The sequence below is a fragment of the Talpa occidentalis genome, unplaced genomic scaffold, assembly GCF_014898055.3.
Source record: "Talpa occidentalis isolate TD23 unplaced genomic scaffold, MPIMG_talOcc4v2.1, whole genome shotgun sequence".
NCBI lineage: Eukaryota > Metazoa > Chordata > Mammalia > Eulipotyphla > Talpidae > Talpa > Talpa occidentalis.
In genome coordinates this window covers 73,392,280-73,417,524 of record NW_026555331.1, presented here as the reverse complement: position 1 = coordinate 73,417,524, position 25,245 = coordinate 73,392,280, and the positions used below count along the sequence as shown (strand labels likewise).

The 25,245-nt window shown below is 40.5% G+C and overlaps 1 protein-coding gene across 4 annotated transcripts in view; it reads right to left on the bottom strand.

The window, feature by feature from the left end:
• Positions 1-2,093: 2,093 nt before the first annotated feature.
• The window catches only part of URGCP (upregulator of cell proliferation), a 37,533-nt gene continuing 14,381 nt past the window's right edge, over positions 2,094-25,245 (bottom strand). For all 4 annotated transcript variants that reach the window (XM_054692280.1, XM_037506922.2, XM_037506929.2 and 1 more), the window contains 3 exons: positions 8,756-8,806; positions 8,508-8,546; positions 2,094-6,416 (listed from right to left, as the gene is read on the bottom strand). In XM_054692280.1, coding sequence (XP_054548255.1) covers positions 3,826-6,416; positions 8,508-8,546; positions 8,756-8,789 — 2,664 coding nt within the window. In that variant the 5' untranslated portion in view covers positions 8,790-8,806 and the 3' untranslated portion in view covers positions 2,094-3,825. The remainder of the gene's footprint in view (positions 6,417-8,507; positions 8,547-8,755; positions 8,807-25,245) is intronic.

The following is a 25,245-nucleotide window of genomic DNA, read 5'->3' as shown; positions in this document are numbered from 1 at the left end:
TTTATTTTTCTGTAATTTCCCTTTGTTAGTGTTTTGATGCACTTTGCTTTCCTCATCAATTGTGTAAAGAAAGTACTACTGTCTAGATTTCACAGATTTTTCAGAAGATGGAGGCTCAGAGACTCACCTGAGGTTACAGAAACAGCAAATGGTAGCAAGTCTTCTTGTTCCAAAGTATGTGCTTATTCCAAAACTGGGTTTCCATTGCATCAGTGGGTTCAGAATGGTCTGGGTTTCTGTTGTTGGGCACAGACCTCTAAGGGATGGCCCTGGGAAACTTCCTGGGTATGAAACAGCCACATCCAGAAACATGTCACCCACATGAATGTCCTACCTGTGTCACTGCTGCGGGGTGCACATCAGAAGCCCAGAATGATGGGGATGCACAACTGTTTTTTCTCAGATGTAAGCCTCTTGGTAACCAGGATGAGCCAGAGTTGCCTTTATTCTCCCAAAGCTGGCTCCTAACGCTGGCCGCACATTAAAATCCACTGGGCCCCAGACTGAGTCCCACAGGTACAGAACTAGGGGGACACACAAGTACAGAACTAGGGTTTAGAGAAAATGAGTGACTTTGCTCAAGGGCCATATAATTACAGGAAGCAAGACTGAGGATCCTGCGTGATGAGGTGAGCTACTTCCCATCTCCTGGAAGAAGGGGCAGGCATCTTTGTTAGGAGTCTCAAAGATTTGCAGGTTCATTTACTCCAAGATCACTGACATAGTTCATTCTTCACCAAAGTAACCAGATGCCCTTTGGGCAGACACCACCTCTTTTGAACATCCTTGTCCATCTGAGTGGCTCTTGCTTTACTATGCTGGTTCCAAGGACACTACTGCTCAGCAGCCCCATGGCAAGTTTTGGAGTCTCTCAGTCCCTATGCTAATCCCAGGAATTGGTAGAATGGACTGATACTTAAGGTTTGAACTCAATATGCTAGGCAAGTCCTGGGTTTTGTGGCAATTTGAATCACAAGAGCAGTACTGACCTCAGGGTCTGAAGAAAAAACAATTCCTAAAAAGGAGACTGAAGTTCTAGAAAAATGACTCCGCTTCAGGGAAACCTCTTCTGTGCCTGCACCTGAGGGTCTGCACACAGCCCAGGGAATTCCTTGGCTGCTTCACTAATATTCCCTCCACAGTGATCTGGCCTAACGCTGACCAGGTGTAGAGTAAATGATTTTCAGGCTTTTCTGCACTCTGGCAATTAGGATCGCATGCCTGATGGCAGGTACCTGCATTTGGTTACATTGTTACAAGGTGTGTTGTTTACTTCTGTGGACCATGGCTGCAGTATTGACATATTAGCAGAGAAGCAGAGGCAGGTGAGAGAGTGAGTCAGCGAGCCCAGTACAGAGTGAAGATTCCCCCAGGGCTGAGAGGCCTACCCGCCTCCTGGCCTCCCAGCACCCCTGCTTTCTGTGTACCTGGTTGCTGGACTACATGTAAAAGCTCAATGAAAACCTGCAAAAGGCACTGAGGGCTCCAGGACTCTCCTTTACCCCCATCTGCTCCAATCACAGAAAAGCTGCTCTGTGCCTTCCTGGCACTACACCAGGGAAACCTCCCACCCAAAGTCTGTTACACCCTGTAACAGCCTTCAGACTGGTTGTTTCCAAGATACTTTGGGCACATATTTGATATAATTTCATAATATCTGATGTCATGGGGGGTATGCATGGAAAAAATTTCCTGATTACTAAGTAGTTATTAATCTATTTTAGATCCTGCATCCTTTCTTTGAAAGCTATGAACTCTTTGCCCAGGGAGGGGGAAGAAAGTATAGAACTAATTTTCAGCAATTCAATGATTAAATCTTATCTTTGAACAATAGTGGATGGATATACCATCAAGAATCCTTGATTTGTAGGGAGACACTATAATGGCTTTTTCAGATATCAGGAATAGCTTGAATAAATTTTTAGGGGGAAGACTGATAGTCTACAATTTTAAGAGAGCTTTCCAATGCCTGAACTTGGGGCAGAGGAATATCCTGGGTAAAACTGCTAGCACCTGGATAATTTCCATGGCTTTTTGGGGAAAACGAAGAAGTTTTGATATTTCCACATGAGCCAACATCATATTTGTGATACAGGAAGAGGTGAAAGCTTCCAGTACTACAGAATTAGATTCTATGTAAGTTTTAGTAGGAAAAAGTTTTTCCTAAATTTATTAGCAGAAACAGATCTTCAGAGTTCCAATAATACTTTCAAACTCTGTTTTACATATCCAGACCCAGGTTCCCAGAACACAAAGTCAACACTTTGAACATCAAGGGAGTAGCATGTGTAATTATCTCGAAAGAAGGGTTCCAGTCCAGAGGGCTCCCTTGCCAAATCTGGCAAAAGGAGGAGTTCCTGATCACCATCTGGGAAGAACTTAATTTCCCTGAAGTCACAAAAGACAAAGTGAAAGAGTCCCCAAGGCCTAAGCAGTAAGGTACATATGACCATGCAGAGATTCTCAGATCTAGTGACGAAACTGAGATTGAGTTCCAAGGTTTAGTGACATGACACTGGTCTTTGCTAAGGGCCAATATAGGCAAAGAGTCCAGCTGGAGAAAATGGACAGGAGAGATGACATAGGAGGGCCATGGTTATGTTGGAAGGAAGCCTAACCTTAGAGGCATGGAAATGAGTGAACGAACTGAGGAACAAGGCTGGGGATGAGCCTGACAGCTCTGGAATTTTGGGGGAAATGAGCAGTCAGGAAGCAGCGGTATAGGTTTAGACTGCTAGTTTACTCAGCTCTTCTCTACCCATGAAGGTATATGAGCTGAGCATGTTCTAGGCCTCCTTTCCTCATCTATATAATGGGAAAATGGAGGTACCTTGGCATTACAGCAAAAAAAAAAAAAAAAATTTTAGTTCAGTTTCACAGTAATAGTTTGAAGAATGGATCTTTGCTCAAAGAGAACAGAACAGCATGGTAATTTTTAAAGACACTTCTGGGACCCTCCATTTCAGATGTTCTGTGATGTGCCTCTCCTCAGACAGACACTGTGATCCTCTTTGAAGAAACTGGAACATTAAGACACAGTGGAATCTCCCCATTACTATTATTTGTGCATCAATTCTATTTCATTCATTCAACAAATATTTATTAAGTGCCTACAATGTGCTAGGCCTTGTGGGTAGAAATTCGGGTGACATACAGCCCCTGCCCTCAAGGAGCTCACAGTCTAGGGTAGGGGCAGATACATGAACAGAGAAGTCACGATACACGTGTTGAGTACTGTGGCAGGATGTGAACAAAGGCCATGGTACAGGACAGAAGGCAGGAACTCTTCCCAGGGTGGGGTAAGGGAAGGTGGCCCTTTGCCATCTCAGTCAATAAACAGAGTGCCATGGCAGGCCCTGCATGCCACAGGCATGCACTACCTTGGGCAGGACTGAGTCACTAATACTGAACTCATTGGAAGGGCCACCTCTGCTTCCTCAGGACAACTTTCTGATCTATATCCTGGGTATCCGTCTGCCTGGACTGAAGCAACTGAGAAGAAACCCTCCAATTCCAGGGGCAAATGAAGGAGGGCAGCTGCACAAAAGGCCAAGCCCCCATGGCCCTCAGAGCTCAAAGACAGAAAACCCATGAGTGCTTTGTCCCGCTTCCTACCCCAGGGCTTGATCTTCCTGAGAGTATCTCTAAGGTGGTCTGTGCAGTTATTTCCTTTCTTACCACTGTTTAGTAAGCTCTAGATTCCCCCCTCATTCACTTTCCTCCCTTTCCATGTATGCTGGGCATCAGTCCCTCTCAGACACTGGGCACAGCCCCATGTGGACACCCTACCAGAAAAAGTCACCCACAGCAGGCCTCTCTCCACACTCATAGTCGTCTCACCAGCTCAATGAGCTGCTGAATGTTCTTGTTTTGGTTGGACAAGCCATTCCTGATGTTTTCTAGCAAGCATCTCTTCAATTCAAATATAGCTTCACTGTACCCCAAGCTCACAGCAGCCATGGGAGGCACTCCATGCCACAGGCCTGGAATGTACCAGATATGTTGCTTCTCAGGGTCACAAAAGGCCATGTCAGCCAGAGTCCGGATGCTATCACCTTTTTCCATTTGCACTGTGGATCTGCTGACATCACTGGACTGATCCAGGAGCTGCCTCCGCTCCCTCAGCTTGGGGCCTGGAGCAGACACGTCATGAAGGTTCTGATACACAAACTGATAATTTGGCATATGCCCTGTTTTTTCCAACCTCAGAAATGCATGCAAAATTGCAGGAGGAATGTCCCTTGTTTCTGATAAACTAACTACGGTGACGTTGCTCAGTGCCATAATTAAAGTGGCCAGGGATGCCTCCAGCTCAAACCTCTCTCCAGCCGTGGTTAGGGCCCCACCTATCAATCCCCCAGAGTCTATTACTAGAATGTGATCACAGCCCAAGTCCTGGCTGAAGCCCTCAGCCACTGTGATGAGCTGCATGAAGGCCCCTCGAGGGTCACAGCCCCTGCCAGTGGCAAACCGCAGCCCAAACATGGTGTTGAGAAGGGTGGACTTCCCTGTGCCTGGCACACCCAGTGCTGACAGGACTACCAATCGAGACCTTCTCTCCAGACTAACATGCAGCTCCTTCAGGAGCCCCGTGACCCAGCGCAGGGGGGTGCTTAGAGTGCTCCCATCAACCAGTTCCAGGGGAAGCCCTTTCAACAACAGCTCCAACGCCAAAGCTGGAAAGTGGGCGAACCGCCTCTGGCCTGCTGGCAGCTTTCCTGCCTCCACAAGACAGCTTTCTGCCTCATAAAATTGTCCCATTTCCCGCAAAAAGTGCTCCACTCCCAGAGGTTCAGACCAGAGTGGTTCACTGAAGTCCACAGATGCACAATGTTTTGGTCTCAGGGTAAGAATTGTCTCCGGAGGCTGTCTTGGTCTTGGCTGGGTCACCCTGGCCAGCCCCCACTCCATCCACTTGAGGAAGTACTGCTTCTCACCCAGGGAAGGGCTGCTGATGCCATTGATGAACTCCTGCAGCCCCCAGGCAGGTTCATGGCCATTCTGCTGCATTCGAAGTTCCAGTAACCGATGCCTCAATTCAGTTCTGTGCTTCTCAGGAGGGTCACCAGCCCACTGAATCTGACAGAGTTCCTTTTCCACCTGGGCCACCTTCCTCCAAGAGTCCCCCTGCAGCCTTAGCTCGTCTCTTTTATAGGTATCTGCATCTTTGATTTTCTTGGTTATCCGTTCCATCCGGTCTTTTGCCTGCTGACATTCCTCACAATCCTCATCAATCTTCAGTCCCAGCTTTCGGGCAGCATTCGCCATATCCTCCACAGAGACCCTCCTACAGGGGGACCGAACCACGTGTGCCACAATGGAGCGGACCCTTTGCACAAAGCTTGCACTATCTGTACTGCTTACCTTCACGAGAACATGTGAGTGATCCATCTTCAGCACAGGAATTAGCTTATTCAGGAATCTCAGGTTTGTGTTTCGTTTCCCTCGGTAGGGACTTAGGATAAAGTAGTATTTCGTGGATGACCCCTTCATGGAGTAGAGCAGTTTGTATTCCTTCTTACTGATGTTGTCAGTCAATATGAATACAGCTGAGGAGATTTCTGTCAAGAGCTTAAACTGTAGCCAATGAGACCCGATGTCGCCTCTCAGGTTCAGAAAGGCCACAGGCTCCAGGAAAATGTCTAAGTCCTCCCTGCCACTAGGAAGAAACCATGAAATTTCCACTAGCCCATCTGCAATCTCCCGAGGGTTGGTGCCCAAGTTCAGATCCCGATGCCAGAAGTAATCCTGCTGCCTGTGGCCCAGGCTGAGCACAGCATTGAGAAGCTGGGACTTGGAGTTGCTGCTGACCTCCATGCGCACAAAGGCAAAGGTGGGTGCTCGGGATAAGACCACATTGTCTTCTCTGAAGCTGCCCACTCCCTTTGGAGGCTGCGACCACCATGTCTGCACAATGCCCCTCATGGCCCACAGCAGAAATGTGTGGTAGTGGTTTTCTGAGTCAGGCAAAATGAGAGGGAGTGCAAACTGGCAAAGGGACATTTTCAACATGATTTCTTGTTGCAGGAAACTATCTGAAGAAAGCAGAAGTGCACAAAGAAGGTCCAAGGGGTTCACAGGTGTGTCCGGGGTGGGCAGCTCAGAGAAAGAGTAGATATCTGCAGAAATGTCATCCGCCGTGTCCCAGTAGATTATCTCCTCTTCCATCTGACTCTCCTTCTCCACAGGCCTAGCATCTGGGGGCATGTCCAGCACCATGGTGGTGTTCCTAGCCTCAGCATTGAGGGCCTGCAGTTTCCTGAGGAAATTCCAGGGCAGGTCTTTGGGAACCTGAGGAGCCCAGTTCTTCATGCTGTCACTACTGATCTGCAGAGCATCCTGGAGGCTAAGTTTCTGGACTTGGTATGTCTCCAGTCCCAAAAGCGACAGCATTTCTTGTAGTCTGCTTCTCTCCACTGTGGAGAGAAATGAAGACATAAGCACCCACTCAATACATTAGGTGTCCTAGGTAGAGGTGGGGAGGGATAGGCTAGCACAAGGGGTGCATAACGTCCTACTTCAGAGAGGAGAATGCAGGGCACCCCTAAATAAGACGAAGGTAAAATTACACCACCCCAGATGCAAATCCAGCCAGATACATAGGGCATATAAAAAGAAAAAGGAAAATGAGGCAGTATATTTAAGAATTGGGAGATTTCATGTAAAAGTCTACACACCTGGTTTGTCTTAAACTTGTAAGATTTAGTAACATTGAGCCCAAATTTAATTGGCCAGAGTGAGCAATCATGCACCTAGATGTGAAATGCAGACTCCATTCTCCAACCACACCTCCACGCACTCCCCAAAATTCCTGTGCTTCTGGCTAATGTTCTGGGCCCAGCGTGCAACTCCTCAAACTGTTACCAGGAATTTCCCATAGGGAACACAGTCACTGATTCACTCTGATTTTCAATTTAATATTCCCTTCTCTTTACAAATAAGTTGGAGAATTTTAAAAGGAAACAAGGAATATGATTAAGTATGGAGTGGTCGAAACTGTAGTTAAATAACCATCTTACCAATGTGAGGCCAAGAGGACCATTTGAAATTTTTTTTTTTAAGAGTTAATTTATTTATACAAGAACCAGGATACAGGCCAGATGTGCAGGAAGGTGAGAGGATTCACCAGAGACAGAGCAGGGAACAGAACAGGCAGACTGATGAAATATACTGCTGAGGGGAGCAGTGGGTGAGACAGGAGAGGTCTGCTTTGCCATGTGGGATCTCACCAGCCGGTGGGGATCGAACCCGCGCTGCAGAGGCTGCGGACAGCTTCACAGTGCAGAGTTCAACCACCTGCGCCACCAGGGAGTCCCTGAAATTTTTTTTAAAGATTTATTTTTACTTGTGCATACAAGAACTGGGCCAGAGGTGTGGGGGGATGAGAAGATTCACCAGAGACAGAGTGGAGAACGGAACAGGCAGATCAACTGAAGTGCACTGCTGATGGGAGCAGTGGTCCAGGCAGGAGAGGTCTGCTATGCCATGTGGGTTTGCTCGCTGGCCAGCCTGGGATGGAACTCGTGCTGGAGAAGCTGCGGATTGCTTCATAGGTTGCGTCTTAACCCCTTGCACCACCAAGGAGGCCCACCATTTGAAATTTTTACTATATTAAATATTTGGCACAAACTGTCATGAGTCTCCATTTACTTGTTAAGCTCTTTTAATATCACCTAATATAACATGAAATCTTACAAGCACCAGATGCTAAGAACAGTAATGCTGTCTCTAAAGTTCATATCCACCATCCCTGCTCTTGGCTACGGTATTGGTGTACCAATTTTTGCACTGCACATAACTAGTACACAATATTCATTAAATTAACAAAATAAACAAATACAAATCCCGTTCAGCTACAGGATTTTCTCCATCCCTTTCTTCAAAGAAGTGACACCTATGTTGCTTCCTTAGATGCTCAAATAAAATACAAGAAGCAGCACAGATAATCATCCCTTTTCTTGTTTTCTGAGGTGTCACATGATGGGTTCAGAACCACACTTGGGTAACCAGCAGGGCTCAAAGCACTGGAGCAAAGAAGGGCCGCCCTGACAGAACTCAGAGAGTTCTATGGGCATTGTGACTACAGTACCAGCTTAGAGTGTACAAGAACCACTGAACTTGGTGCAAAAAAAAGAGCGTCACGGAAAGGACATGCTATTACAGAAATCCTTCATGAGTGTCACTAAGATGTCTGAGTTTTGCCAGGACATTATCTTATACAAACATGGAACATTGTTTTTATATTTTAGTAGTAGTAAAGTGCAGTGGGAGCAAACAAACCTACTTAGATATCTACTCATGCCCAGGGCGTGACCCTCAGATTCTTAGACTTTACCTAAAGTGCTGAGGAGGACTGATCACTCTGTATGGTAACAACTTCCTAGCGTTTCTTTTTTCTGGTAATATTATTGACGGCATACCAACTAAAGGTGATCCTAATGCCATAAGGTTGTAGGAACCACCAGCCAAGATAATATTCTCCACAATAGGACAGAAAAAGCACATACCTGTTGGGAAGTCACTGTCCTGACCTTCATTTGTACCCTCTAAAAAAAAAGGAAAGGAAAATGAAATATCAATCAAATAGGATTCCTTGACTGATACAAAATAATTTAAGCTAAACTAAGAGCCCTCCTTCTTTCTTACTAAGATACAAACTTCTCCCAATTGCTTAAAATATAAAATCCCATTTTTGTGTTACCATTCCCTCTCTCTTTCCCCAATCCACTCTGTTGCCAAATCCTGTAGTTTCTACCTCCATAATGAAACTCGCAATCATCTCCTTCCATTTCTCTCCATTCCAAATCTGGAACAAAAAGCACACACACATTTAGTTTCAGCAGCAAGTTAGGACCTTTAAAATGAGGATAAGGTGGCTAATGTTTATTTTGAATGCAATAATTGGTTTCAGTTTTTCATATATTTTTTTTAACACAAGATATTAAGTTATACACAAAATGATGCTCTGAGATATAGCCCTTGTGGAATTTATTAAAGTTTGTGAAAACAAAATATAAATAAAATCATGAAACATCATCTTTGATTTTAGCAATTGTTTAAATATAATTTGATATAAATTCCTTGGTTTAATTTCAGGATTACCTGGTATAAAAACTTTTTTCTATCATAAGGAGTTTTACTAATCATTTAACATGATGTATATATATATGGGGGAGGAGAGACTCTTAATTGAGGAAAAGATATGACTTATAAGTAAACTTTTTTCTTCAAAGTCTCTAAATCATGATATGCCCATCAACACAAATATTTTAATTATAGAATGTATTGTGCTATTCAGATGTTTACATTGGAGGGAAAGACCTTAAAATCCTAATGTTTTACTTGCAAACATAATATAAAGGCAATTACAACTTTGGAAGTAAAAATCACCTGTGCATGTTTTCACTATTATGATGTTTGAAAGTACCACCTACTCCAGAATTTAAATTACATTTTTAAAGCTTATGAATCAAGAAGAGATTGCCTTTTTCATATTTTTATTATTATTCATGACTTCCATATAATCAACTAGAAAAACATGACATTTCAGTTTTTTAGAGGTCTCTGGAAGACATATGTATAGAAATAAAGGAAAGGGGTTTAGGAAAATGTGGGAATGTCAGAGAAGACACAGTTGCTCAACACAGATCACTCCACACAATGTTGAACACTCTAAAGATTTTATTCCAAGTGGACAAAAAACATCATAAGATTTTTTCCAAGGAATCCAAAGTGCCACCTGAAAAGATGCAATGATTAAAGAGAATAGGAAACCCAGGAAAGCCCAAGATGGGCTGAGGTGGCTCTGAGACAAAACTTTTGAGCAAGAATCAGGACTAAATGTTAGACCCAGAGAAGACAGAGCCATTCTTTGTTAAGAATAAGAAATAGCTCTCAGTTGGACCTGGAGAGATATTAGGTGGATGAGGACAAGGATGTACAGTCGCCAAAGGATCAGACTACAAAAGCAAGGAAACCACGGATGAAGGGAGGGAGAGCCTATTGTTCAAGAGGCGAAGACCACTGGAAGCTAAGATAAACAAGCAGAATAAGAATGAGGTTGAAAAAAATAAAGGAGCCTCAAGTAAGCACACAAGTCAGTAGCAAATATAGGGTTTGAGCAGGGCTTGGTACCAGGAGACAAGGTCTTCACTGTCCTTTCTGTTGGTCAGGAACTGGTTACTATGGGACAGAATTGGGCTCCAACCTAAAGGGAATGCTGGGCTCAACTAGTACACAAAGGGCGACTGTGGGCCAGACCTTACCACTGAAATGAATTCTAAGTGGAGAAATTAAAACCCATAAAATTGAATGACTTCTCCTCACCCCCTCCATAATTACAGTACCCACTACCCTCAAAATAGAAGTTTTTTTTCACCAAATATTATAATTGTTATTGAGTATTAAATGGACATTTAAGACAGCATTTGAGGGCCTCCCCTGGTGGCGCAGTGGTTGAGCGCTGGGTTGCGAAGCTGCCTGCAGCCTCTGCAGTGCCGGTTCGATCCCTGGCCGCCAGCGAGGGTCCCACAGGGTGCGCAGACCTCTCCTGCCGCCCGCTGCTCCCCTCAGCAGTGTACTTCAGTCCTTCTGCCTGCTCTGCTCCCCGCTCTGGCTCTGGTGAATTCTCTCACCCTCCCGCGCTTCTGACTGTACCCCAGTGCTTGTATAAATAAATAAAATAAATAAATAAATAATCTTTAAAAAAAAAGTTTCATTTCTCCCCTTTTTTCTTAACAGTTTTTGCAATTGAGGCATTTTTTGGTTCCACATAAATTTCAGTATTTTGCTCAGTTTCTTTGAAAAATATTGTTGGCATTTTAATAGGGATTGCATTAAATTTGTATTTAGGCAGAATAGTCATTTTGATTATACTGATTCTCTGTATCCACAAGCACGGGATATCCTTCTCTCTCCTTATGTCACTAAGTGCTTTAATAACATCTGTAGTTCTCATTGTGTGGGTTTTTTATCTTCTCTTTTGGGTTGATGCTGATGTTTTTAATTCTTTTTGAAGCAATTATAAGTGGAGTTATTTTCTTCATTTCTTTTACTTGTTTGTTGTTTATATATGAAAAGGGCATGGATTTTGTATGCTGTTTTATGTAAACTACCATTTCTTCTTTTTTTTAAGGGTAATTTTTTGGGTTTTTTTTTTAAAGATTTATTTTATTTATACACGAATCGGGGTACAGGCCAGATGCGCAGGAGGGTGAGAGGATTCACCAGAGACAGAGCGGGGAACAGAACAGGCAGACTGATGAAAAGCACTGCTGAGGGGAGCAGCAGGCATGACAGGGAGGTCTGGCACACTATGTGGGATTCTCCCCGGACAGCTGGGATTGAACCTGCGCTGCAGAGGATGCAGACAGCTTTACAGTGCAGCACTCAACCACCTGCGCCACCAGGGAGGCCCTGTTTTTTTCTTTTTAAATTATTTATCTATTTTATATATTTTTTACATCATCTTTCATTTTTGCACAATGTATGCATTTTCATCTTGGTTATAGTCCCCATACAATTCCCACCCCACTTATCCTAATTCCTCCTCCCCCACCTGTAGCGTGTCTCTGGTTTATAGTTGCTTGCTGATTTTGATTTTTTTCTTTCTTATAGTTATTCTTTTTCCTGGTCCCTTATTTAGGTTTTCTAAATTCCTGCTATGAGTGAGACCATCTGGTATTTTTCTTTTTCTTTCTGGCTTATTTCACTGAGCATGATCCCTTCCAGCTCCATCCATTGCACATTGCATGAGTTTATCTTTTTGATTGCTCAATACTATTCCATTGTGTATGTGTACCACATCTTCTTGATCCACTTATGTATTTTTGGGCATTTGGGCTTTTTCCATAGCTTAGCTATTGTGAATAGTGCTGCTATAAACACAGGGGTGCAGGTGCTAAGGGTACATTTTTTTACTGACAATTCAATCTTTATATACATACTACTGCACAAATTACAAGTGAATTGACAATTATATGAATGATACAAAGTCAGCAGCATCTACATAAAGCTACTACTTAAGGTGCATTTTGTGCCAGTAACTATGACAAAGGAACTCAGCAACTTCAATTCATAAAAGTCACCTTTCATGAAAAGCATATATGTCATCTCAGAATAACTAAATGCAGAAAAATCAGTAATTAAATGACAAAATGATCATGGTTAAAGAAAAGTTAGTGATAAAAATGTTAGGCTAAAATATTAGGCTTAAAAATTTTAGTGTCTACATTTAGGATCCCAAAGGTATATAAACATTGGGATCTTTTAAGAAAAGACACCCATGTTCTAATGGTAGCTTTACCATTACTAATACATTTCAAAAGAACAATTTTGTGTTCATCTCTAATTCTTCTTCCCTGCTAGTATAAACTACTGTTTCATATTTTTAAAGAAGTAAGATAATATTTCACATAAGTGGGTTTTAAAGATTCTTCTCACTTAAAGCAAAACTAAATATGATCTCCATCAAATTACAAGAAATCTTACTAAAAGCTTGACTGGATAAGGAAGTCAACTACCTATTTACTGTCCATGACTTCCTCAGGCATGTCACCTACAAGGAAGAGAAGATGTAGGTGGTTCCAGTTCTGCCCCTACCAAGCCTGCAGCGTAAGGGTGGACAAAAACCCTTCAGCTTCCCTGGGGTTTTGCTTTCCCAGATAAAAAAAAATCGAGAGCTGGCTAAATGGTTTTAATAGAACTTCCAACAAAAAGGATCCAAGTCAAGTTGAGATGCCATCTCTGAGTAGACTTGTAGGATGGCAAAAGAAATGGATTAAAAACAGGTGGGTAAAGTATTTTTCTTCTGATCCCCTCACTCAGCACTATTATACACTACAGTCGAAGGAAATTTTTGTCACATACTTTCATTTAATGTCTAGTACTCCTAAAGTCTAAACAAATGAGGTATCTGACAAAGTTTGGATTAAAAACATAGAAAGGCCATGCCAAGTTTGGGGGGAAAATCAATGTGTCACCTCATCACACAAGCAATCTTCCTGTCTGAATTCTATTAATCTGGTGGGGAGATGTGCATTCAGACCTATTAAAAATACAGTCTCTAAAATTCATCCAGGAGAGCAACTTTCACAAAACTGCTTCTAACAGAAAGAGTTAAGAGTAGAATAGAATAATGTCCCCAAAAGAGCACTGGTGTCTCATTTTCTGTCTTCTAAAACAAATACAAATGTCACTTCTCGAATCTAAACACTGGCTTCCTTTTTAAAATGCATCACTTTGTTTTCCTAAAAAGGCAGCCATACATTATAAGCTGTAAGTATGTGACAGTCACGTGAATTCTTCAATAAGTCCCGGGACTTCCACCTTCTTGGGGTTTACACAAAGAATAGTCATGTAGAATAGAAAGGAACAGGGCTTCCCTGGTGGCACAGCGCAGTGAAGCTGTCCACAGCCTCTGCAGTGCCGGTTTGATTCCCAGCCAGCTGGGGAGATGCCCATGTGGCGCAGCAGACCTCTCCTGTTTTGGCCCGCTGCTCCCCTCAGCAGTGTTAGTCCTTCTGCCTGTTCTGCTCCCTGCTCTGTCTCTGGTGAATTCTCTCACCCTCCCGTGCCTCTGGCCTGTACCCCAGTGCTTGTATAAATAAATAAATTTTAAAAAATAGAAAGGAACAGCCACATGTTTCTTTGATGGTCGAGTTATTGAACACTAACTTACTCTATAACCTGTCTTTAACATAGTCCATTTCTGTTCCTAAAAGTATTAGCTGTGCTTTATTTTTGATGATTACTGACTCCATCTTGAACAACTTCATCAGAATCTCCTTTTGTCTTCATCTACTCCAGAGCATAAAAACGACCATTACAACCCCAGGTTTGTACACCAACTTTTATACCTATGTGTTTTGGCTTATCTTTAAGCTGTTTTATCTTGTTTAGTGTTAAAGGTCCAAGTGAAAGCAGCCCAGGAGGGTCATAGCTTCCTCTTGCTCATTAGCAGGACAGTAGCCCTGGTAAGTTGACATCCTTGCAGTACCAGAGCCCAGGTTCCTCAGCCCAGACCTCAGCCACTAGAGCCTCTCAAAACAGACTGGGGGTGGAGGTGGTGGGTGGTTGGTGGGGCACACTGATACTAGCCTATCACTTCTTTATCATCTAGCCTTATCAAGTTTGTGTTTCCACAAATTTGTCCACCTTAAGGTTATCCAATTTTTGGGTGTACAACTGTTTATATTACCCTCTAGGCCCATCCTTATTGTCGCTGGATTTCATCGTTTTTACAGTTGAGTAGTAATCCATTGCACATACATACACATTTTATCCAAACATCTGTCAATGGACACTTAGGTTGCTTCTAATCGGTGATTTCAAAAAATGCTTTGATAAATGTGGGGGAGCAAATACCTCTTTGAATTCATGTTTTCGTATTTCTCAGGTAAATACCCAGAAGTGGGATAAATGGATTGTACAGAATTTAATTCTTAATTTTTTGAGAAATCTTTATACTGTTTTCCATGATGTCTGCAACAGATTATGTTCCCACCAACAGTGTAGAAAGAGTTCCACTTCTTTTCCCATGCTCTCTAGCACATGTTTCTTGTCTTTTTTATAATAGTAGCCTTTCTCACAGGTGTACAGTGATGTCTCAGTAGTTTTGGTTTGAACTGCCCTAATAATAAGAGATGACAAACATTGTTCCATGTTCCCATTGGCCATCTGTATGTCTTCTTTGAAGAAGTGTCTGTTTAGATCCTCTGCCCATTTTTTAATCAGCTTTGTTTTGCTGTTCTTGTTAAGTTTTATGAGTTCTTTATATATTTTGGATAGTAACTGCTTGTCAGTTGCATGATTTGCAAATATCTTCTCTCATTTAGTAGAATGCCCTATCATTTTCATAATAGATTCATTCACTGTGCAGAAGCCTCTTAGCTTGATATAGTCCCATTTATTTTTGCTTTTATCCCCCTTGCCATTTGGAGTTTAATCCCCTATATCATCTCTAAAGTCTATGTAAGGAGCAGGTTGCCTATATTTTCTATGTATTTTCATCTTACATTTATTAGATAGTGGTGTAAGTGCATTTTTCCACCACGTGGTTGTCCCGTTTTCCCAATACCATTTACTGAAGAGATTTTCCTTGATCCATTGTATGATCTCGGCTTCTTTTTCATAATTATTTGTCCAGATATGTGTGGATTTACCTCTGGGCTTCCACTGCTGTTCCACTGATATCTGTGTCTGCTTTTACTCCAATATCATGCCGATTTAGTTACTGTAACTTTGGAGTATAGCTTGAAGTCAGGAAGCATGATACCCTCACTCTTCTTTTTTACTCGGGGTTGTTTGAGTAAAAAACAGCTTTAGGTTACATAACATTTGTAATGATGTTCATTCTTCAAATCCATGAACACAGAATATCTTTCCATTTCTTTGTGCCTTTTCCGTTTCTTTGTGCCTTTTTCAGCACTTAGAGTTTTCAATTCTTTTGGTTACATTTATTCTGAGTAATTTAATTCTTTTTTTTTTTTAAAGATTTATTTATTTATTCATACAAGCAGTGGGTATAGTCAGAAGCACGGAAGGGTGAGAGAATTCACCAGAGCCACAGCGAGGAATAGAACAGGCAGACTGACGAAATACACTGCTGAGGGGAGCAGGGGGGCATGGCAGGAGAGGTCTGTGCGCCATGTGGGACCCTCGCCCGGTGGCCGGGGATCGAACCAGCGCTGCAGAGGCTGCAGGCAGCTTCGCAACCCGGAGCTCAACCACTGCACCACTGGGGAGGCCCCTGAGTTATTTAATTCTTTTCGATGTGATTGTAAATGGGATTGCTCTACTGGTTTCTCTTCTAGTTCCTTATTTGCAAATAGAAATGCAACAAACTTTGAATATTAATTTTGTAACCTACCACTTAATTGTTTTTTTTTTTTTTTATTTCTAGAACTTGGGTTTTTTTTTTGTTGGTTTTTTTTTTGTTGTTGTTGTTGTTTTTTACTGGAGTCCATGAATATTACCATGTCATCTACAAATAGTTTTGGTTTTACTTCTTCCTTTCCAATTTGGATAATTTTCATAGCATTTTTCTTGTCTAATTACTTTGACTTGTCTTCCACTTCTATGTTGCTATTAGTGGTCCAAGATGACACACTTGTCTTGTTGCTGATCTTAGAGGAAAAGTTTTCAGTTTTTCACCACTGATCATATTGTTGGCTATGGGTTTGTTACACATGATTTTTATGTTAAGATATAGTCTTTCCATGCCCATTCTGTTGGGGGTTTTATCATATATAGATGAATCTCGTCAAATTATTTTCCTGTACCTATGTAGATAATCATATTACTTTTGTCCTTACTTTCACTGATGTGGTTTATCACATCAATTGATTCCGCATATGTTAAACTGTCCTTGAAACCCTCCCACTTGATCGTGTGTATGATTCTTTTAGTAATGTTTTTGTCTGGTTTTGGAATCAATGTAATGCAGGTTTCACAAAGTGTGCTCAGAAGCCTTTTCCCTTTTCAATTTTTTGTAAGAGTTTGAGGACAGTTATTAATTTTCTTTGAAAGTTTGATAGAATTCACTAGTGAAGTCATTTGGTCCTGAAATTTGCCATTAGGGAGGTTTTTGTCTACTGTTTCAATTTCCTTACTTGTGATTAATCTATTCAGATTTTCTGTTTCTTCCTGATTTAGTCTTGGAATGGTGTGTGCAAGAAATAGTCCCTTTTTTCTAGATGGTTTGATTTGTTTACATATAGATGCTCATAACATTCTTTTACGATCCTTTATATTACTATAGTACCCACTGTAAGTTTTCTTTTGTTTCTGATATATTTTGGACATTTTCTTCTTTGTTAATCTCACTAAACATCTGCCTATTTTGCTAGCCTTTTCAAAGAAATGATGCTTGGTTTCAATGCTCTTTTCTATTGTCTTTTTGATCTCTATTTTGTTTATTTCCACTCAAAGTTGCAACATTTCTTTTCTACCAATGACTTTTGCCTTAGTTTTTGCTTCTTTTAGTTGTAAATTAAATTTTTATTTAGTTGTAAATTAATTTTTTTATTTGTGATTTTTGTTTCCTGAGGTAGGTTTGTATTGCTGTAAACTTTCCTGTTAGTACATTTTTCCTGATTCCATTGGCTCTGATAATTCACACCTTCATTTTCATTGATCTCTAGGTATTTTTTTTCTCCTTTGAATCCTTGTTGACCCAGTATTTGTTCAATAGCATATTGTTCAGTTTCCACATACTGTCATTTTCTGCATTTTCTTCTTTTGGTTGACTTCTAGTTTCATAAAATTATGACCAAAAAAGATATCTGATATGATTTCAATCTTCATAAATCTAGAGAGATTTATTTTTTATCACAACATATGGTCTATCCTTGAGAATGTTCAATGTGCACTTGAGAAGAAATGTATATTATGTTGTTTTGAGATGGGATGTTCTGCAATAATTTATTAAGTCCATCTCATCTTATGTGTCATGTAAGGTCATTTTTTCCTTATTGGTTTCCTGACTGAATGATCTGCCCATTGCTACAAGTGGGGTGTTAGAGTCCCCTACTATTATTGTGTGACTGTAAATGTCTCTCTCTAGGTCTGCTAATATTTAGTTGGTATATTTTGGCATGCCTATGCTGGGTGATAATGTATCAGTGTTATGTCTTCTGGCTGTATATAGATCCCTTTATCATTATATAATGTCCTTGTCTCTTGTTTTTTGTAACTGAAAATCTATTTTATCTGATATGTGGTTCCTGTTTTTATAATTTTCCAATCTCTTGTGGTACCATTTTTTCACCCCTTTGATTTAACTGTCTTTATAGATTAAATAAATCTCTTGTAAGTGGCTATTGCTGGGTTTTATTTTTTTTAATTCATAAAGCCATATGTACCTTTTGATTAGTAAGTTCAGTCCACTTACATTAGGGTGATTACTGATATATGTGGATTTGATACTGCCATTCTGTTTTCTGCTTTATGATACTATCGACTTCCTTGGTTGTTTTGGGGTTTTTTGTTTTTTGTGGGTTTTTTTGATGCTATTTTAAAAATTCATTTAGAGAAAGAGCGCCTTTCAACATTTCTCATAAGTGAGAATGGTGGTGAATACTTTCATTTTTTTGTCTGGGAAAGTCTTTATTCTCCCTCATACCTGAAAGACATTTTTGTGTGACAAGAGTATTTTTGGCTGGAAGCTTTAACTTTGAGTATTCTGAATAAGACATTCCACTCTCTTCTGGCCTGAAGAGTTTCTGTGGACAAGTCTGTTGATAGCCTGAATGGAATACCTTTATACATTAACCGTTTCTTTTCCCCACCTACCTTAATACTTTCTTTTTCTTGGACTCTGATCATTTCAGTCCTGGGTCTTGGTGCAGGTTTTTTTTCATACTCCCCATATAATTGCAGCCCCCTGATTTTGATCCCAATTCCTCCTTTCCCCACAGCCCCCCAAAGTGTGTCTCTGGTTCATAGTCGTTTGTTGATTTTGATTTTTTTCTTTCTTATAGTTTTTCTTTTTCCTGGTCCATTATTTAGGTTTTCTAGATTCCTGCTATGAGTGAGACCATCTGGTATTTTTCTTTTTCTTTCTGGCTTATTTCACTGAGCATGATCCCTTCCAGCTCCATTCATGTTGCTGCAAATTGCATGTGTTCATCTTTTTTGAATGCTGAGTAATATTCCACTGTGTATATGTACCACATATTCTTGATCCAGTCATCTATTTTTGTGCATTTGGGTTGTTTCCAAAGCTTAGCTATTGTAAACTGTGCTGCTATAAACATAGGGGTGCAGGTGCTCTTTGGAATCAACGTTTCTGTGTCTTTTGGGTAAATACCTAGGAGTGGAATTGCTGGATCATATGGAAGCTCTATCTTTAGTAGGTTTAGGAATTTCCACACAGATTTCCATAGTGGTTGGACCAGTTTTTGGTGCAGGTATTTTTGCATTTAGAAAGCTATATGAGCTATTCGCTTCATGAACTTGTGTATTGAGCTCTTTCCCAGGTTTGGGATGTTCTGAGCCATTATTTCTTTGAATATACACTCTGTTCCCTTTTTCCTCTCTTCACCTTCTGGGTAACCCATTATCCTCATGCTTCCTTTTCTAATAGCATTGTTATTTCATATTTTTTATATCTTAACTCTCTCTTTTCCCACCTGAATCATTTCTAGGTTTCTATCTTTGCGCATGCTGACCACATTCTCCAGTAGATCTATTCCAGTTCCATAGCTTTCTATAGCACTCTTGCTCACATTTATTGAGTTCTTATTTAAAGTTCATTTCTACTTTCTGCTTGTTAATTTTATTCCTGAATTGACTGAAAAGCTTTTCTGAGTTTTATCTCTTTAAGTTCCTTCATGATAACTATTTAAAATTTTCCAGGGCCTCCCCGGTGGCGCAGCGGTTGAGCGCTCGGTTGCGAAGCTTCCCGCAGCCTCTGCGGCGCCGGTTCGATCCCCGGCTGATCCCCGGCCACCGGAGGAGGGTCCCACATGGCGCGCAGACCTCTCCTGCCGCCCGCTGCTCCCCTCAGCAGTGTACTTCGGTCCTTCTGCCTGCTCTGCTCCCTGCTCTGGCTCTGGTGAATTCTCTCACCCTCCCGTGCTTCTGACTGTACCCAGTGCTTGTATAAACAAAACAAACAAACAAACCAGCAAACAAATAAATAAATAAAGCATGCCTCTATTAAAAAAAAATAATAAAAAAATAAAATTTTCCATTAAGAAGACGTAAGTGTCCATGTCTTTAGTTTATGGAGATTTTTTCTCTTTGAGATGTCATATTACCTGAGTTGCCCAATGGTATATTATTTTGTGTTTCCAAGTGGCTAGTCTACCACCTTTTAAAATATTCCTGGTTTTATTTAAAATCTGCATAAGCAACATAGTATTTAGCAGCTTATCTTTTACTTTTCCAGCATTTGGTGTTACAGCTTTATTTATATCCATACAATATGACAGTGGTTGTATGTGCCTCAGGCAAGTCAGGCTTGCTGGAGGCACCATTACTTTGTCAGCAGGGTGAGGGAGGGTGCACAGGGAGCCAGAAGCTGTTCAGCTGGGGAAAGACTGGCTGGTTTAGTTGTTATCCTACTATACTTGTTCCTGAAAGACCTAGACCAGCAATCTTTTAGCTGTTAGTGCCCTTTACTACACCAGCATAGATTCTGAGGGATAGGGGAGGGAACTGTATGTTAGAGAGCGTTCTCTATTGTCCTCTTTGCTCCATCCTGTGATGCACCTCAGCTCTTCCACTTCTGATTTCACCTGAGCCAAGAGACTAGGCCTCCACATCATCTCTATAGTCTCCCCGCTCCAGGATCTTTATGGCAGCCCTGCCATTCTTTTCCATCCCATCTCCTGAACTGTTGCCTCCATGTGTCCCTGTCCACCTCCCTTGCATCACAGCAATATGTGTGTCTCCTTGGCATCCCTTCTAAGGCAGTCTGTGTGGTCTAAGTTACAGGGGTTACATCAGCCTCACTCTGACACAGTGCATTCTCAGTGGTTCTGTCCCTAAATAGTTTCTTGCTTTTTCCACTTGTGAGTAAAGATGTTGCTATCTTAGTCACATTTTGATATGGGCTTCATATATTTTGATGGTTTGTCATTAGGTGCATAAGTGTTTATAATTGTTTTATCTTCTTGTATGAAAACTTTTTAAATATATTATGGCATTCTTTATCTTTTGTCAGTCTTTTGATTTAGTCTGTTTTGTCTGATTTAGTGACTATAGTCACACCTGATTTCTTTTAGTTTACTATAATTTTTTTCATGCAGTCGTTGGATCTCTAGTGAAAATCTTGTAGAAATGCTACAATTGGATTACATCCAAATGGATTATATCCATTTGGTCCATCTCTGTCTTTTGGAGAGCAAAATCCATTTACATTTAGGGCAATTATTGAGAAAAGAAAGACTTACTTCTGTCATTGTGCTGTTTTGCCCCTCATTTTTTGAATTCTTGTCTTTGTATTCAGTCAATTTTTATAGTGAAATATTAAATTCCTTCTTAATTTCCTTTCATGAATATTCTTTTGGTTACTATGGGGATTACATTTAACATTCTAAAATTATAACATTCTAATTTGAATCTATAGAAACTTAACTTCAATAACACCTTAAACTGTTCCTTTACAGCTCTGTCTCCAATCCTTTCACAAAATTACATTTTTATGCATTGTTTGTCCCAAAACACAAACTAGAAATTCTTTTAAATGTACTGGTCTCCTCAGTCATGTAGAAAATGAGATTTAGTGTTATAAACCACAGTTATTGGAGCAGCACAATGCAGATGAGGAGCCAAACTCCACCTCCAGATACTCAGACACCACCTAAGCACCGCACAGTGCCCTGGTTGAACTCTGCCCCTGATGTCCTGAGCAACCAGGGGGCTGCTGGGAAGGAGGTAGAACAGAGAGGCCTTTTGGGGGGAAGCCTTTAAAGGGCAGTTGCCCCTCCAGCTAGCTGGGCAGTCAGTCTTATCCCCTTCTCCAAAGAAAAGAGGAAACCCCCTGACCTCAGTAGTAGCAAGCCTCTGCCGCAACCTCACACTCAGTGGTTAGGACTTAGTAAACTTTGCCCAAGGGTGTTGCAGGCCCAGGTTCCAGGCATAACAAGCCTTGTCACACCCTGCTGGCTCCTGTAGTTGGAACTCTACCTTGCACCAGTGTTCAATAACTGGAACTTCTCTTTCTCCCTCTATCCTGCTGGTGAGAATTATTTTTTTTCTTCTTTTTTAATGTGCCAAAGGCCCTTTTGTATGCATTTGTAGCAGTAGGTGGCCAGACCCAGAACTGTTGAGAGAAATTCTTACTCAGTGACAATTTTTAGACACTTTGTCCAGTAACAGACATAAATGATGAAGTTTTCATTAACTGCACTAGTCTCTTAAACAAGATAAAGAACAAAGTACACTCACAAAGCATTGTTACAATACTAGTTTTCATTATTGTCATTTATTTATCTTTACTGAGATTTTTATTTCTCAATACAGCTTCAAGGTACACTGTCCAGCATCCTTTCTTTTCATAAACCAGGACCTCCTTGAGAATTTCTTGCAGGGAAGGTGTAGTAGCCACAAAGATTTCTGTGGCTGAAACCCCTCATATTTTTATCTAGGAATATTTTGATGTTCCCCTCACTTTTGTAGGACACTTTTGGCAGAGGGAGGACTCTTCACTGACATTTCTTTCTTTTAGCACTATGAATATACTGATGTACTATCTTCTGGTTTCCAAATTTATAATGAGAAATCCGCAAATAATCTTATTGAGCATCACTTACTGCAATGATTGGTTGGTTTCTTTCTCACCGCTTTCAAGGTTTGCCTATTGTCTGTCTTTTCAAGGTTTAACTATGTTTCTCAGTGTGGGTCTCCTTAAATTTATCTTAGAATCACTGAGATTCTTGGATGTTTATATTCTTGGATGTCTTTTTCATCTTTGGGAAGTTTTCAGCTGTTATTTATTCAAATAGTCTCTCTCTTTCTCTCCCCCTCCACCCCTATCTCTTTCTGGGACTCCCATGACATATATTTTGGTCCTTTAGATGGTGTCCCACAGGCATTGTTAGGCTTTTTTTCATTTTCTTCAATCTTTTTTCTTTCCGTTCTTCAGCCTTATTAATTTCCATTGCCCTACCCTCTAGCTCATGATTCATTCTTCTGCCTGCTCAAATCTGCCTTTGACACTCTATGGTGAATTTTTCTCTTTAATTATTATACTTTTAGTTCCAGAATTTTTTTTATTTGGTTTCTTTTTCAGATTTTCTGTCTCTTTATAGATATTTCAATTTTGTTCACATACCATTTTCTTGACTTTTTCCACATCTTCAGTTATTTGAGCATCGTTAAGGCCATTGTTTCAGTATTTATCTAACATATCTGCCATTAGATCTTTTTCAGGGACAAATTCTATTGAATTACTTTTCCCTCAGAATGGGTCATACTTTTCTGCATTTTTCTATACCTTGTGATCTTTTTGTTGAAAACTGAACATTTAAATCTAATTATAAACTAAATCTGGAAATCAGTGTCGCTCCTATTCCCCAGCTGTTTTTTATTATAGGCCATCTCCATATCCAGATCAGCCTGAAGTGTAAACTTAAGACCTTCTCAGGTCATTTCTGAGTCTTTCCTTTAGCACGTGCGTCACTTTCTCATTATCTCCATATATAAAGTTGCTTTTGAGTGTCCTAGTTTTTAATGTCTGGTTCTCCAAAGGGGAAACACTCACAAATGAAGTGTGTATGTGGAGAAGTTGGGGGGAGGAAGAAGGCAGGCCTTTAAATTTTCTGGAAGTCATTTTTTCTGGAGGAAGGGCTTATAAAAATGGAGAGGTACAACAAAAGTGGCTGTCCTCTTATGTCTGCACCTCTATCATCACAAGCAGCAATCAGAGCAATCAGATCCCTAATCAGATCCCTAAAGGACAGTGGAGGTTAGTGTCCTTTTTGTCCAATCTTTGTTCTCAGAAGTTGTATGTAGTCTGCTTCAGGAACCTGTACTTAGCTGCCTGCTAAGAGACTGGAGTTGAGGATAGGTAGCTGTTACTGGGTTAAGAGCTGAAATTGTCCTAAATTAATTACATTTTTGCTATCCTAATTTATCCTGGATGTTGCAAGCCTTCAAAAGACTCCAGAGTTTCAAAATAGTTACATGAGAATCTGTCTCCAGGTAGGGAGACAGATTCCTAGTGCTTTCTACCTCACCATCTTTCCCAGAATTTCTTAAAATGGTTAATTTTTTTTTTTAAAAGAATGAGCTATGCAATAACTATTCAGTCCTCAGAATTGAGATAAGGCAAAATATCACAGAATGATTATAAGGCACAAACCAGGCAAAACCAATGTGTGCCTTTAGAAGTCAGGAGAGTGGTTATTTCTGGCAGAGGAGGAGTGAGAAGTAATTAGAAGGGAAAGTTATGGAGTGGTGGTTTAGTAGTTTCTTTAACTGGATGCTGGTTAACATATGTCAGTTCACATTGTACTTGAATAGAACTGGTTTTTCATCTGATAGCTTATTTTAATTAAAAATGAAATATATGCTAAAAAAAGATGAAAACTTTAAAAATAACTACAGGAGCCTCAATCACTGGAGAGATACAGAGATTGAACTTTGGGGAAAGAAACAAAGGAACTATAATAACTGTCTTATGAGGTTGGTGTAAAAATTAGACAACCTAATCACAATAAGCATCCAATAAGGTAATTTCTTTTCCTTTGTCCATTTCCAAGTTTTCTTTTCTGCTTTTCTAGAGCAATGCCCTCTAATACAACTTGTTATGATGAAACAAATATTCTATATCTGCACTGTTCAATAAACAGACACTAGCTGGTTGGCTACGAAGCACTTGAAAAATGCCAATCATAAATAAGTAACTGAATTTTAAGTTTTGATTTTAAATCACATGCCTAATGACTAATAGTATTGAACAGTGCAATTCTAAATCTTGAGAAAATGAAGGTCACCTGGCCAGATGTCAGCTCTGCCATGAGCCTTGACCAACTAGCCATTAATTCCCAGAAAGCCTCCCTTCTAGAATTTAAGTTCCATCAAGATAAGGATCTTTGGCCAATTCATTTACTATTGTTCACTATATTCACAATGTCCACGACAATGCCAATATGTGGGACGTATCAATAAATATATGTTTGAAGGAATAAAATGAATTATTGGATTAACCCAAACTTACATATTCTTGTGAGTTGTTGTTTTTTTTTTTTTGAATGGCACTATTAATATCTAGTAGAAAATTTTCATTTTGAGAAACATCAAATTCAAGAAAGATCTAAAATAAGTTAGTAAGAGAAATTAAGGTATCTGGAGTATAGACACCACACCTTAAAGCTGAACTCATGAAAGAGAGCGACCATTCAACCTACCAATTCCCAGAAAAGAAAAAGCATCTTATGTGCACCAGGACCAGGAAGACTACAGCATCAGTATCCTGGGACAGTCCTAATCCATACTTGCTGTCCCTTTTCATTCTTAGAAGTGCCCATCTAAGAAACTAAAGAGTCAATCTAAACATGACTCAGGGTGGCAGTTATGAGATATTCAAACTAAAGTGATATGTTCCTGGTAAAATGTGTGATAAATCACCTGTCTATAACCCTATTTTGAACCCTATTTTAAAATATACGAGGAAAGCTTAAAAGATCCTTAGATGAAATCTTATAAAGGGAAAATCAACAGCCTTAAACATATTTATTTTAGGGGTTCATGATCTCTAGTTCAGGGTGGTATTAGAATCCAGAATCCCAAAGAGAC